Here is a 14,420-nt window from a genome sequence, read left to right on the forward strand (position 1 = left end):
GAACAGTTCAGAGCAGGGGAGATGCATTGCATATGAGAGACCCAGTTGCTTCCACTCCACTTCCCGGTGGAATCCCCTCAGCACAGCTGTGTTTTGAATAGGAGTGTGTGTGTGTGTGTGTGTGTGTGTGTGTGTGTGTGTGTGGAGGAAGAGGGAAATGCCTGCTCTGCTCCTGGCATAAGAACATGGAGCAGCACGGATCTAATGAATGAGGGGTGATTTAAGGACAGTGTCATCCCCCAGGTTCAAAGAACATTCTTTAAAACCAGTCATAACGTTTCCAGATGAGTTTCTGATTTAAAAGAGAACAGGAAGAACATAAAGCAAAGTGTTTTCTAAAGCAACATTAGGGGCTGATTAAAATCCTAGCTGCCTATTGATGAGGCCTAACAGGGGGAGAGCGAGAGAGACTGACCTTCCACAGAGATGTCCTGGATGGCGAAACGGAGGATGATTGTCCAGATCATGCCCAGGGTCATCTTGGCATTGCCATCCACAATTTCTAAGGAGGGGAGACAAGATAATCACTCAGAAATACAATAAATATCAACTCTTATGCATTAGCCTGGTCCCAGATCTGTTTGTGACATCACGTCAACTCCTTGTCATTATAGCGCAAACAGATCTGGGACTAGTTCTACATATATTTGTAGGCTTAAAATATGAATAGTGCAAATACAAATATGCACAGTGATGGGCTGGGTACAGCATGAATAATGCATTTAAGCAAAGTCCCAAGGTGTTACAGCAGCTTTGAATAGGTAAGAGACAATGGTTGTGTCTGTCCCCGTGACCCTCCAACGCTTCATCATGGAGTCTGTGTTAGTGTGTTAGTTTCTATCTATCCCCAGGTCTCTCTCTCTCTCTGTGCCTGCCTCGGTCTCCCTCTCTCTCTCTGTGCCTGCCTCGGTCTCCCTCTCTCTCTCTGTGCCTGCCTCGGTCTCCCTCTCTCTCTCTGTGCCTGCCTCGGTCTCCCTCTCTCTCTCTGTGCCTGCCTCGGTCTCCCTCTCTCTCTCTGTGCCTGCCTCGGTCTCCCTCTCTCTCTCTGTGCCTGCCTCGGTCTCCCTCTCTCTCTCTGTGCCTGCCTCGGTCTCCCTCTCTCTCTCTGTGCCTGCCTCGGTCTCCCTCTCTCTCTCTGTGCCTGCCTCGGTCTCCCTCTCTCTCTCTGTGCCTGCCTCGGTCTCCCTCTCTCTCTCTGTGCCTGCCTCGGTCTCCCTCTCTCTCTCTGTGCCTGCCTCGGTCTCCCTCTCTCTCTCTCTGTCCCTGCCTCGGTCTCCCTCTCTCTCTCTCTGTCTGTGCCTGCCTCGGTCTCTCTCTCTGTGCCTGCCTCGGTCTCCCTCTCTCTCTCTCTGTGCCTGCCTCGGTCTCTCTCTCTCTCTCTGTGCCTGCCTCGGTCTCCCTCTCTCTCTCTGCCTCGGTCTCCCTCTCTCTCTGTGCCTGCCTCGGTCTCCCTCTCTCTCTGTGCCTGCCTCGGTCTCCCTCTCTCTCTGTGCCTGCCTCGGTCTCCCTCTCTCTCTGTGCCTGCCTCGGTCTCCCTCTCTCTCTGTGCCTGCCTCGGTCTCCCTCTCTCTCTCTGTGCCTGCCTCGGTCTCCCTCTCTCTCTCTGTGCCTGCCTCGGTCTCCCTCTCTCTCTCTGTGCCTGCCTCGGTCTCCCTCCCTCTCTCTGTGCCTGCCTCGGTCTCCCTCTCTCTGTGCCTGCCTCGGTCTCTCTCTCTCTGTGCCTGCCTCGGTCTCTCTCTCTCTGTGCCTGCCTCGGTCTCTCTCTCTCTGTGCCTGCCTCGGTCTCTCTCTCTCTGTGCCTGCCTCGGTCTCTCTCTCTCTGTGCCTGCCTCGGTCTCTCTCTCTCTGTGCCTGCCTCGGGTCTCTCTCTTGCCATTTGTCCTTGTCTCTCCATCTCTGTCCGCCTCTCTCTCTGTCTCTCTCCCTGGGGTCAGGATGCTTCCAGCAGGTGACCTTTGGCCGTGTAGGGTGGTGGGCTGCTGGTCAGGGTGGCAGGGGCTAAGCTGAACCTCTGACAACAAGGCCGTGTGAATCATGCAGTAGGAATGAGGGGTGGAGGCTGGCAGGGCCATTTGTCAAGATAGCTGGAGCAGAAAGGTCATTGTCACGGCGACAGAGTCGGACGTGCACTCTCGGCCTGATTTACTGGCCTTGTGAAGGGCCTCTTGCTCCCTCTCCTCTAGAGCTCCCTTCCTCTCCAGCCAAATGACTTCGCTCCCGAGTGGGAGATGTACTTGGCAGGATGCTGTGAGCTTTGGAGTTGTGTGTGTGTGTGTGTGTGTGTGTGTGTAGAGTGCTTGTGTGGTAGGTAAACTGACCCTCCGCGCCAATGGACACCAGCTTAACTCCTTTGCCAGCGATGTAGTCCAGCGCTTTGTTAACGTTGTTGATCTTGTGGACCCTCATCTTGCCTCTCTCGGGCTTAGGTAACCGTTCCCCTGTGGATGAACACACACACACACACACACACACACACAAACAGCCAAAAACACAGGCAAACAAAATGCAGTGAGCCCAGAGAGTCTCATGACAAAAACAGCCCTTTCCACTGTCTCAGCAGAACAGACAGGCACAGCTCCTTTTAAAGTCACAGTATCAACCTTCACACTCAAAACAGACAGCATCCTCTACAGGGCCAGAACCATGGCCTACGACCAGACTACTTAGTTGAAAGGTATCAAAAGAACAGGGGACACTAATGCGTTACAGAGTCCTTTTCTGGCACCGCACTTTCTGCCACAGTAGATTAGCGCTTAGCTGTGGTAGTAGCGCTCTGCATGTGTCATGATGATCTAGTCGATGGGCTGGCTCACCTGAGATGACCTCCAGCAGGAGCATGAGTTTGAGGCCATCCCTGAAGTCCTCCTCGATGTTCTCGATCTGCGTGCCTGCTTTCCTCAGGTGGGAGTTGCACCAGGCCGTGAACGTCTGGAGAGAGACAGGAAGTGAGGTCAGAGTGGGCGGAAGCGAGGTCACAGATTGGTGTAACCAATAGGAGGCACCAGTAGGAGGCACTCTTTCCTCTGGTCAAAAAAAAGATATCCCAATGCCCCAGGGCAGTGATTGGGGACATTGCCCTGCGTAGGCGCTGTCTTTCAGATGGAATGTTAAACGGGTGTCCTGACTCTGTGGTTTCTAAAGATCCCATGGCACTTATCGTAAGAGTGTTAACCTCGGTGTCCATACCATCATCCCCAGCTTGCAACTGGCCCAGTCATCCCCAGCTTGCAACTGGCCCAGTCATCCCCAGCTTGCAACTGGCCCAGTCATCCCCAGCTTGCAATTGGCCCAGTCCCCCCCCCTTCCCTGTAACTATTTCCCAGGTTGTTGCTGTACACTTACCTAGTAAAATAAGGGTTAAATAAAATGTAAAAAACAGACAAAGGAACAAACAGAAAACAGGAAGAGGGGAGCTGCAGTTCCTCAGGGCGCACAGACAGTAGGTTACAGGAAGTGCGCTGTGATTGATTGACATAATTCTGAGTATAAGTGCTTATTGAAGGATCAGGTCTCCCCCCGGGCCATACAATCTTATACATTAGGATTTAAAATAGCTAAACTGATCCCAATTCAGCACTCCTACTCCAAGCCTCTTTGTGAATATAGGCCCTGATCTCTTTAATTCAACTAACAGTCAGTATTTACCAGAGTGCTTCATGAGGTAAGTGAGTGAGCTGTAAGGTTGATGTACTGCAGTGTACGCTATCCTGGTCACATATCCGCTTGTACCATCACGTTAACTCCTAGTCCCTCATCGTCATGCCAAACATGTTTCTGTGCTCAGTGACACATTCTTTAAAAAAGGGCTCGCATGACAAGTAGTTGACATGATAGCACAAAACAGATATGGGACCGGGCTAACTGTACACATTATTAAAAACTAGGCCGGCACACAACATTAGCTCACGAGGCACTTTCTTTCTAGTGACAGTAATTGGAAAACATGTGTTTTGAATCTGCTTATTTTGAAAAGTTGTGGCACACTATTCATTAGTGGAGGGTTAAAAATGTTCTCCCCAAACTCCTGGTCTTTCTTTAAAAAAGAAAAAAATCCCTCAGAGAAGGAAACTAGCGTCTGAAATGTGAGCTAAATAGTGTTCCTTCCTGACTGGGTTATTCTTTATCCGGCAGAAATGGCATTATAAGAGGACTTGCAGTTCTTAACTCTGTGGGTTGTAGTCGACTGGAACATAGCTTCTGTAATCCACACCAACACCAATAAAACACAGCGATTCCTGAGTGGGTTAGTAGAGATGGGGGACACTAACCCTCGTACACCTCTCTCCTTGTCCAGAGTCAATGAGACCCAACATGGCTCCATTCAACCTCTGAGCTACCATTTGAACACACCACTTTGCCCTCTGCCCCCCCCCCCCCCCCCCCAATAACTTTGTTTCACCGTCTCCCCGTATCACCCCGTTTCACAACCCCGAGTTGGGATCAGTCTCCCCTCCCTCCCCCTAGGTTAGGCATGGCAGGGTGTTACAATGTGTGTTGAAGTATGACAACATTATGACAGGGTGCTGGGCCTGGGCCTGCCACTCTCCCCATTCCACTGGGCTGCCACACAAAGGGCCCATTGAGCAGCATGTATATAATGAGTCCCTTCAGCACCCTCCATGCCCTCCAGCCCCTGCCTGAGCGAGACCGGGACCCACGGGGACAGGGGAGGGGCAGGAGAGGAGGGCTGACACACAAACAAACATCCCCTGTAAACAATGCTCCCGCACGGTGTAGCTCGCCATCGGCCTCTGTAACAGAGCAGGGCGCAGCAGCATTAACATGCACAGATAATTACCAACACAACAAACTAACCTGAACATAGACAGAGTAAACCAGGCCACATTCTAATTACTCTAGCTAGACACCAATAGCCTATATGATACAAAACCACCAGCTGAAAATATCTATTGTATTCTACTTCCTTGTTGTGGTAACAGTGTTCAGCGACACCACTAGGTTACTACTAACCCTAATAGGAAGCGCCAAGGCTCCGGCGCCATATCCCTAACAGGCATGATGTCACACAGGGACACAGGTGGGCATCTCTAAATCAGGAAGGGATTGGGCATGGCAGACCTGTTAGCATTAGCGGTGGCATTTTACACCTCAGCGTTGCTCAAACGTTGAATCAATTTCCATAGTGAGCAAATAGTTTGCCCTTCTATGGCCAGGTACGTTACGTGTTGGTTGAGTGTCCGTGAGGGGACACTATTCTTGTCGTGTTGAAGGACAGAGCAGGATCATTGCCACTCAGGACAGATCCTAGTAAAACAAGTCAAATGGATTACAGGGATCTCTGCTCTCTCAGTCTACAACCAATGACCTCGACTAAAATTGGACACAGACACACAGGGCAACAGCCAAGAGGAAACCTTGAGACAAGGTCTATCTGGAGATAAAAGCCATGCGTTTTTCTTTCCAAAGCTACCGGTATGTCCACGCTTGACTAATGAGGATCAGAATAACTCAGTTCTCAGTGTTCTGCTCAATTTGACGACAGAAAAAAGGTCACCTTCGGCCTAACAAGGGTTAACTTAAGGGTCATGTAGATGGACGGATAGCCCAGGTTTTAGACAACAAGGAGACAAACAACTCAGGTCTCTGCCTGCCAACCGACCAGCAGCACTCCCCGAGCAGGAATGCAAGGGAGACGCAAGAACCGACAACCTACACACCCATTCCTTCCTTCTGACACACACGATCCCTGACGACGCACGCAGCACCCTAATCAAACACCTGCTTTTGTGACACACTAAAACGGGTAAGGGTGTGGCTGGCTGCACCTAGAAAGAATGACATAGGCTCGTAACACAATGCTATTGCACAACCGCTGTGATGACCCGCCCACTGCTGTAATGAATGACAGCCTACCCAATCACTCACTGATGAGCTCACTCTCTAACCATATTGTGCTCGTTCTGTAACTACATACATGTACACGCTGTCTCCCAGTCAGTAACACGCTGTCTCCCAGTCAGAAAACAAGGCAGGCAGCAACATGCAGCAGGGCCAGCTTAGCTCTGGGAGCGTCAGCTAGTAGCTACGCCCCAACCATGTGTGTGTGCCCTAAAATCATTAAGGCCTAAGGGACAACGGCTGACAGGCCCAGTCAGGGACATGGACTGGTGGTGGGTACAATGAGTGTGTGCTCTCAATAGTCACAGAGGTGAGGAAACCAATTAACAGGGAGGAAGCTCCCACGCTACTGATTATAAAGTTATTGTCATCATTATAACTGCTCCTGTATGAGGTGTGGAGGGGGCTGTGTGCTATTATGGAGCTCCTGTGAGGATTTCGTGAGAGGCGACAGCAGAGGTGTGTGTCGCTCACCTGTGACTGAGTACAGGGGGGGGGGGGGGGGGGGGGGGGGTAGGAGGCAGGCAGAGGTCTGGGAGTCAGTCGTCAACACCTTGGCCCACACAAGGCCACCTATTCTTAGGCTACGGCTCAATTAGCTAGGTCTGCCTGGTGGCCGACGCACTAGAGGTCTGTGAGGTGCCCATCGTCTCAGTCAGTAGTCGCATAATAGCCCCTCTGTTCAAACACACTGGAACAGGTAGCTCATTGTGCCTGCCCACCAGCCAGACTATTTCACTAGATGACTATTAGGAGTAATAGCATTTTCCTGACAAGAGCACACAAACACACTTGGAGCAGGAGGAAGCTTGATTATCCAACACCACTTCCTTCAAGTTCGACGACTGACTGGCTGGCTGGCCATTCGGATCAAATCATGTATGGAAGAATGACCAGGGCCCGTATTCATAAAGCAACGCAGGAGTGCTGATCTAGGATCAGGTCCACCCGATCTTTCTAATCGGATTCATTATGATCTAAAACAAACTGGATCAGCTATCCTGATCTGAGGCACTATCAATACGGGCCCAGGTTTCATTTTAGACACATTCCTTATAGAACGAACCCACCTAGTACCCCAACAGAGCTTAACATGACACACACTGGGGGAGCTGGCTGGCTATGTAATCTGGGAAGGCTGTACAGTGCTGACTCTCACCTACCCCCTGTGGCAGCTTATAGAGGAGAGGCACACAAACACACCCTGCTGCTCTATAACACCACCTCACACCTTTATAGCACACACACACACGCACGATACATAGCTAGGGAAACATGCAATGCATCAGCACATCCATAAGGCACACAGGACTGGTGTGAGGTAGTGGAGATTAGGGTGCACTAAAATGCAAAAGCACTGGTAGGGTTCATTTTCCCCCAGTGTTCAGCCTCACACACACACACACGCCAGAGAGAGAGAGAGAGAGAGAGAGAGAGCCGCACGCCAGCTGAATTCATAAACAGCTGTTTGTACAATATCAGAGCTGCACTCCAGCTGAATGCATAAACAGCTGTTTGTACAATATCAGAATTCTCTCAAGGTCAGCTCTACCATAGACAGTGAAGCACCACTCCACCTTGGTCTTCCATGTTGCCCACCTTTTATCAATGACTCAATATAGCAACACAAAAGGCAACCTTGAGGGTATTGGATTCTTTGATGGCCAGCATGTTTTAATTGCTGTAGGCCCTACAGACCATCTACCTAGCTCCGGTCTCCAGTCCAAACTCACGCATGGTAATAATCTAGCCAGCTACCATAAGTAGTGAGCACTCATCCTCAACCATTTCCCAGAGACTTTCTGTTAGAGATAGTTAATGGTTGAGTAGTATATCCCTGGGCTGTTCCCTATGACTGGATCCCTCCCTGATCCTACCCCTGTATTACAGAAGCCCTGGGCTGTTCCCTGACTGGATCCCTCCCTGATCCTGCCCCTGTATTACAGAAGCCCTGGGCTGTTCCCTGACTGGCTCCCTCCCTGATCCTGCCCCTGTATTACAGAAGCCCTGGGCTGGTCCCTGACTGGCTCCCTCCCTGATCCTGCCCCTGTATTACAGAAGCCCTGGGCTGTTCCCTGACTGGCTCCCTCCCTGATCCTGCCCCTGTATTACAGAACCCTGGGCTGTTCCCTGCAACTCCCTCCCTCCCTGGGACAGGCCATCTATTACAGAAGCCTTTAAAGAGTATGCCCTAGTGTTGAAGTCACTCTGCTCTCATTACCCTGTCAGGTCTGGACAGGTGATCATAAAAGAAAAACACAGCACACACAAACCTCCCTCTCTTCGTGTGCTGACAAGCCAACACTAAAAAGAGGAACTGATCGGAGTACAGATTCTCATCCAGTGAGAAAGTGTTGTTTCAGTTTGCCAGTAGAAGTGACCATTAGGGAAAACTGCTGTAAACAGAAGCTGACAAACAGTTCGATAAATGAGAGCTTATCCTGACATCTCTAGTGGGCTCTCTTATGGTCGCCCAGAAAAACAGAGATGACGAGGAGAGGAGGAAAAGCGGGAACACGATTTGGTTGAGGTGTGAGCATGATGCATGAAGGTACGACGTAACATGAATGTCAAAGCCCTGTTGCATGACAGTGACCCACACATGACCTGCACCTCATGTTATGTGATGGGTGTAGGGTACACCTCTAGTAGGGAAGAGTCTCAGAATGCATCCCAATAAATCACTCCCTCCTCCTGATGTTCTCTACAGCCCACAAAAATAAAAGCGTTGGATTGGTGGAGGCATGGGCTGGTGGGAGATTCCTCAAATTCTTTCAAATCCGTGAAGGGACGTTAACAACTGCACACTTTGGAACTAGAGACTTGGGAGTGGGACACAGTGTTGCACAGCGGTGGTGGGCAGGAGAGTTGTCCCCAGGTCAGACTCAACTAGAGGAAGCTCTGGATAAAGAGAAGTAGTGACCTAGAAGTATTAGTGCTGCAGCCCTGTGTGGTTACTGGACTTTCTTTTGAAGTCTCCTGCAACGGGGGGGGGGGGGGGGGGGACAGAGAGAGAGAGTAAATACCGGGGGCAAAATGTTGGACCTTTCACACACCGTAGGAAATTCCAGCAGGGGAAGCAGTGTTTATTTGTTGATTTATTTATGTGGCTTCCTGTCTTTGTGCGAGTCCAGGTTGGGTTGCACCGAGCAAGGGGGCTCTCCTGCGCTGTTAACCCTTTCAGTGACCTGCCTTGGGCCAGATTCTGATACAAGCCAAGACCCGGGGGATGAGACACACTGGGAGGAGAGGTACAGCTACAGGATTAGAGCAGGATAGGGCCACACATCCTACAGACCAGCATGTCAACACTCAGGACAGTGAGGACACACTGTTGTGCAAATGTGGACTGTTGTGTGTCAATAGTAGTGCTCTGAGCACAGGCTGTTGCTTAATGTCAACAACTGCCAATTAGCCTATACGTTGTGTCAATAGTCAAGTCTTAAACAACTGCAGCTCCGATGCTCAATACACAGAACAAATTAGACAACTTTATCTGACCATGGACAAACACGTACATGCTGTAATTCTAGTTACTGGCCTAGGATTTAGTTGGGCCGAGCAGGCAGTCCTATGAGAATCTCTCAGTTACCTTATAAAGGATGACATTAAAAAGAGGCACCGGGCAGCAGTCACAGTGAGGTGAAACGGCCTAGTAGCATCCATTCAGCAGCAGCATGGGACATGGCTGGGTAAAATATGTAGGCCACAGGCAGCTCAGCTGACACAGGCAATATGGCCACCCACCCTAGCCTCCCACTCCCTGCTCAGTGAGAGGATAAAAGAGTGTTTAATGAGAGGCTGTGGCAGTGACCTGAGAGGGAATCTACCAATATGTGCACCGTTCCTTTCATCTGTGGTCCAGTATAGACCACCTTCAATATCAGGGGAGGGGAGGGATGAGAGAGTGAGGGGGAAAAGGGAGAGAGAGGGAGGGTTGGTGACGAGAGCCAGGAGTGCCGTCGAAGGAATGACCGTCATCTTAATTAGAATGATAGAGATGTCAGGAATGCCAACTATGTCTATTGAGAGCAAACATCTGAGAGGCGGCTGGTTTGAGTCATGGCATTTTGGGCAAAAACGCAGAAGGAACAGTGAGGCCGGATTTAGTATTTAGTCTGCCAAGACAGCAGCTACTCTTCCTGCAACATTAAGGCAGTTATATATTTTAAAAACATTACATTAACAGATTTCACAACACATTAAGTGTGTGCCCTCAGGCCCCTACTCTACTACCACATATCTACAACACAAAATGTGTGTGTGTTGCTTCACAGTCCCGGCTGTTCCATAAACTGTATTTTTATCAGTTTAAAAAAATCTAATTGTACTGCTTGCATCAGTTACCTGATGTGGAATAGAGTTCCATGAAGTGGATCCATTATGGATCTCTATGTAGTACTGTGTGCCTCCCATAATATGTTCTGGATTGTGAAGAGACCTCTGGTGGCATATATTGTGGGGTACGCATGGGTGTCCGAGCAGTGTGCCAGTAGTCAATATCTATCGCAAATACAAGTAGTGATGAAGCAAATCTCTCCTCCACTTTGAGCCAGGAGAGATTGACATGCAAATTATTGTTAGCTCTCTGTATACATCCAAGGACCAGCCGTGCTGCCCTGTTCTGAGCCAATTGCAATTTTCTTAAGTCCCTCTTTGTGGCACCTGACCACACGACAGGTGCGACAAAACTACAGCCTATAGGATCTGCCTTGTTGATAGTGTTGTTAAGGCAGAGCAGCGCTTTATGGAGGACAGACTTCTCCTCATCTTAGCCACTGTTGTATCAATATGTTTTGACCATGACAGTTAACAATCCAGGGTTACTCCAAGCAGTTTAGTTCAACTTGCTCAATTTCCACATTAGTCATTACAATATTTAGTTGAGGTTTAGTGAATGATTAGTCCCCAACTTGTGTCATCAGTAAAGATTGAAAGTAGTAATGGGCCTAGACAGCTGACCTGGGGAATTCCTATTTCTACCTGGATTGTGTTGACGAGGCTTACATTAAAGAACACCCTCTGTGTTCTGTTAGACAGGTGCCTGAGGGGGCACACACTTTCTAGTAGGCTTAAATTGAAGATATTGCAAATAGGAGTGGCAATATCATCCGCTTTATCCTCAGTAATTTTCCACCCAAGTCGTCAGACCCCGGTGGCTTGTCATTGTTGATAAACAATTTTTCACCTCTTCCACACTCACTTTACAGAATTCAAAATTACAATGCTTATCTTTCATAATTTGATCAGAGATACTAGGCTGTGTAGTGTCCGTGTTTGTTGCTGGCATGTCATGCCTAAATTTACTAGTAATTACCAAGATCAGTGGGTGTTGCGATGAACGAGCCATCGGATTCAATTAATGATGAAGCGGAGTTTGCCTTTTTGCCCAAAATGTCATTTAAAGTGCGCCAAAGCTTTTTACTATCAATCTTTGTTTATCTTTGCCTCATCCCTCAACCATATAATTTTTCAATTCCTCATCAATCCACAGGGATTTAACTGTTTTACAGTCATTTCTTTAATGGATGCATGCTAATTAGAACCAGGAATAAGCAATTTCATAAATGCGTCAAGTGCAGCGTCTGGTTGCTCCTCATTTCACACCAAGGACTAACTAATATTCTTTACATGAACAACATAGGAATCACTACAAAACTTTATGTATGACCTTCTGTACACTGTAATAGGCGCAGCCTTTGGAACTTTGGTCTTCCTAGATATGGCTAATATAATGTGATAACTACATCCAATGGATTTGTCAAATTTCTGCAGCAATAGTAATGATGTGATCAATACATGATGATTTCATTCCTGTGCTGATTGTAACGACCCTGGTAGGTTGACAGATCACCTGAACCAGGTTGCAGGCACTGGTTACAGCCAGTAAATATTTAAAACACCCAGAAAATATACCTCTGTTGATATCACATACATTATCAAGCATTTCACACGTTATCCAGATAGTGACTGCTTGCACTTGGTGATCTATAAACAGCTCCCACCAGAATGGGCTTTAGGTGAGGTGATGAACCTGTCGCCATATTACGTCAACGGTGTTTAACATGAGATTCTTTAAGCTTTACAGGAATGTGGTTCTGAATATAAAAAGGTCACACCTTTGGCATTTCTATTTTATTTAACCAGGAAGGGCTCATTGAGATTCAAATCTATTTTTCAAGAGCGCCCTGGCCAAGATATGCAGCACCAAGTCATTACAAAAAAAATGACAGACCGACAACATGAAAAACTACAAGTAATCTAGTAAAAACCATTGAATTCACAAGACAGCAAATTAAAAACATTGACAGGTCAGGGAATCAGCCTCAAAATCCTTCATCAGTGATATAAACATTTCTGTATTGCTACCACTAGCAAAAGTATTATCAGAGATCAGAGTGAATGAATGTCATCTGTTACTAGCAAATTATTGATTTCTTAAGCTACATATGTTTTTATTTTTTTACATTTTACCTTTATTTAACTAGGCAAGTCAGTTAAGAACAAATTCTTATTTTCAATGACGGCCTAGGAACAGTGTCTGTTCAGGGGCAGAACGACAGATTTGTACCTTGTCAGCTCGGGGATTTGAACTTGCAACCTTCCGGTCACTAGTCCAACGCTCTAACCACTAGGCTACCCTGCCGCCCCGGTGATGCTATAGATGAAAACTACCCACAAAAAAGATCTAATCTAATTTTAAAGTCCCAGTGCTGTCAAAAATGTGGTTTTCATGTGTTTAATATACATTTCCACACTGAGGTTGGAATAATACTGTGAAATTGTGAAAAATGTGATACTGCCCTTTTAGTGTAAGAGCTGTTTGAAAAGGCCGCCTGACATTTCAGCCTGTTTTGGTGGGATGGAGATTTTGCCTGCCCGATGAAAATCACCAGGTGGAAAATTAGTTAGACCAATAAGAAAGTTCCCAACCTGTCTGCCGATACCAGCTAGGTTTCCCCTCCCTGCTCAGACCACTCCCAGACGTCCGAGCAGAATTATTGCTTGAGAAATTGCTCTTAACTAAAAGCTATTTTGGTTTCTTTTTTTTAACCATTTTAACTGGAAACAATCACAGTAAGGTACATAAAGATGCACTATGCAGAACTCTCTGCAAGTTCCTGGTTGCTAAAATGGTTTGCCTAATTTTAGTTTGTGACAAAACAAGCAGTCATTGTCTAGAGAATCATTGTACCATCTAAACAGCTGTGAAATATATTTTCCATCAAATTGGTTTATTTTCAGCTGGTGTACAAAACCAAAACGATAAACTCCAAAACAAAACTTAAGAAATAGCCAACATAGAACAGATCTACCACTTCTTAGACTTGCTTTCAATGAGAATGGAATATCTATAGCTCACATTTCTATGTGAATTTGGTCAGGTCGCCCAAAAAGTTACATATAGTAGCTTTAATTGTTACCCAGAAATAATTTGATAGAGTTTAAAAAAAACATCTACATTGGATACTTAAGAGACTGTGTCGATGACTTAGTAAATAGAACTTCAGGCTCCACAGCCCTTGCAGCCACTGGAGTAAGCAGCCTTAGTCACCCTGAATCAGTATGAAATGTCACTGCAACGCCTCACACCACCCGTTCACAAACACCGACTAAATCGGCAGCCCGCAAATCAACTTCCTGTTTAACGAGCCACAGGACAGGAAAGGGGGGGGGGGGGGGGGTGACGTCCATCCTTTAGTCTACATCCATCCAGGAAGAAGATTGTATTGAGATGAATCATTAGGAATGATAGAGATCCATCAGTGTAACACCACCACAGTTAACAATGTAGAAACCAGGAAACTAAACCACAGGAAATGAAGTCAACCTTAGAGTATCACGCTATGTTGGTGCATCTAAAATGTGCCGTAAATAGCTGAGATCACTTCAAGATAAGATGGGGATAGTCATGTTTGTTCATGGGTTCATGAGGTACAGCAACAAGGGTATTTTAAAGTATTTTACGGGTTGGAACTTGTGCTATAATAGCAAGTGAAAGTGTAAACCTTAAGGAACTACAGTCAAGTGGTAAAATCCCCCACATTCTGAGCTTTGTCAATAGACCGCCCCATGTGAACATCTAGCAGTCTAGTGGTGTCCCTTGTTACCCGTGACTTTTCCTGACCAAGAGCCACACCTCTAGTATAAATTAGGTAGTGACAAGTAGGTCCAAGTCCTCAAATGGTCTTTTCAGGTCATGATATCCTCAAATTCCAATGTGAAGTTTACAGCTATTTCATGCCCAAAGACAAATGATCATCTCGATTATTGTGAGCCGACGTCTTTGTCAAGGAAATGCTTTCATAGCCGCTCAAGGATCACTTTCACAGTATATGCCGAATGTAAACAAACCCAGCCCGTACGGAAAGGAGATAAGAGTGTGCAGACTAAATAGCGAGCTCAGGCCTCATCCTTTTGGCAGTTGGCTTAGGGGAGGACTGGGCCTTTCCCCTTTTAAACCTCTACCCCAACTCACATTCCACTATGACATGGACACTTATTAAATACATTGGGTACATAACCCAAATAAATCACATCAGATGGAGATACTGTGGCAA

At 47.3% G+C, this 14,420-nt stretch overlaps 1 protein-coding gene across 4 annotated transcripts in view; it reads right to left on the reverse strand.

Annotated features, from left to right (window-relative positions):
• Nucleotides 1-14,420, reverse strand: part of LOC110507588 (alpha-actinin-4) — a 59,602-nt gene that overhangs the window by 32,402 nt on the left and 12,780 nt on the right. For all 4 annotated transcript variants that reach the window (XM_036964943.2, XM_036964944.2, XM_090224512.1 and 1 more), the window contains exons 2-4: nt 2,814-2,928; nt 2,319-2,438; nt 416-502 (exon numbers count right to left, since the gene is read on the reverse strand). In XM_036964943.2, coding sequence (XP_036820838.1) covers nt 416-502; nt 2,319-2,438; nt 2,814-2,928 — 322 coding nt within the window. The remainder of the gene's footprint in view (nt 1-415; nt 503-2,318; nt 2,439-2,813; nt 2,929-14,420) is intronic.

This window comes from Oncorhynchus mykiss, chromosome 27, assembly GCF_057628025.1.
Source record: "Oncorhynchus mykiss isolate SJ-2025 chromosome 27, ASM5762802v1, whole genome shotgun sequence".
Lineage (NCBI taxonomy): Eukaryota > Metazoa > Chordata > Actinopteri > Salmoniformes > Salmonidae > Oncorhynchus > Oncorhynchus mykiss.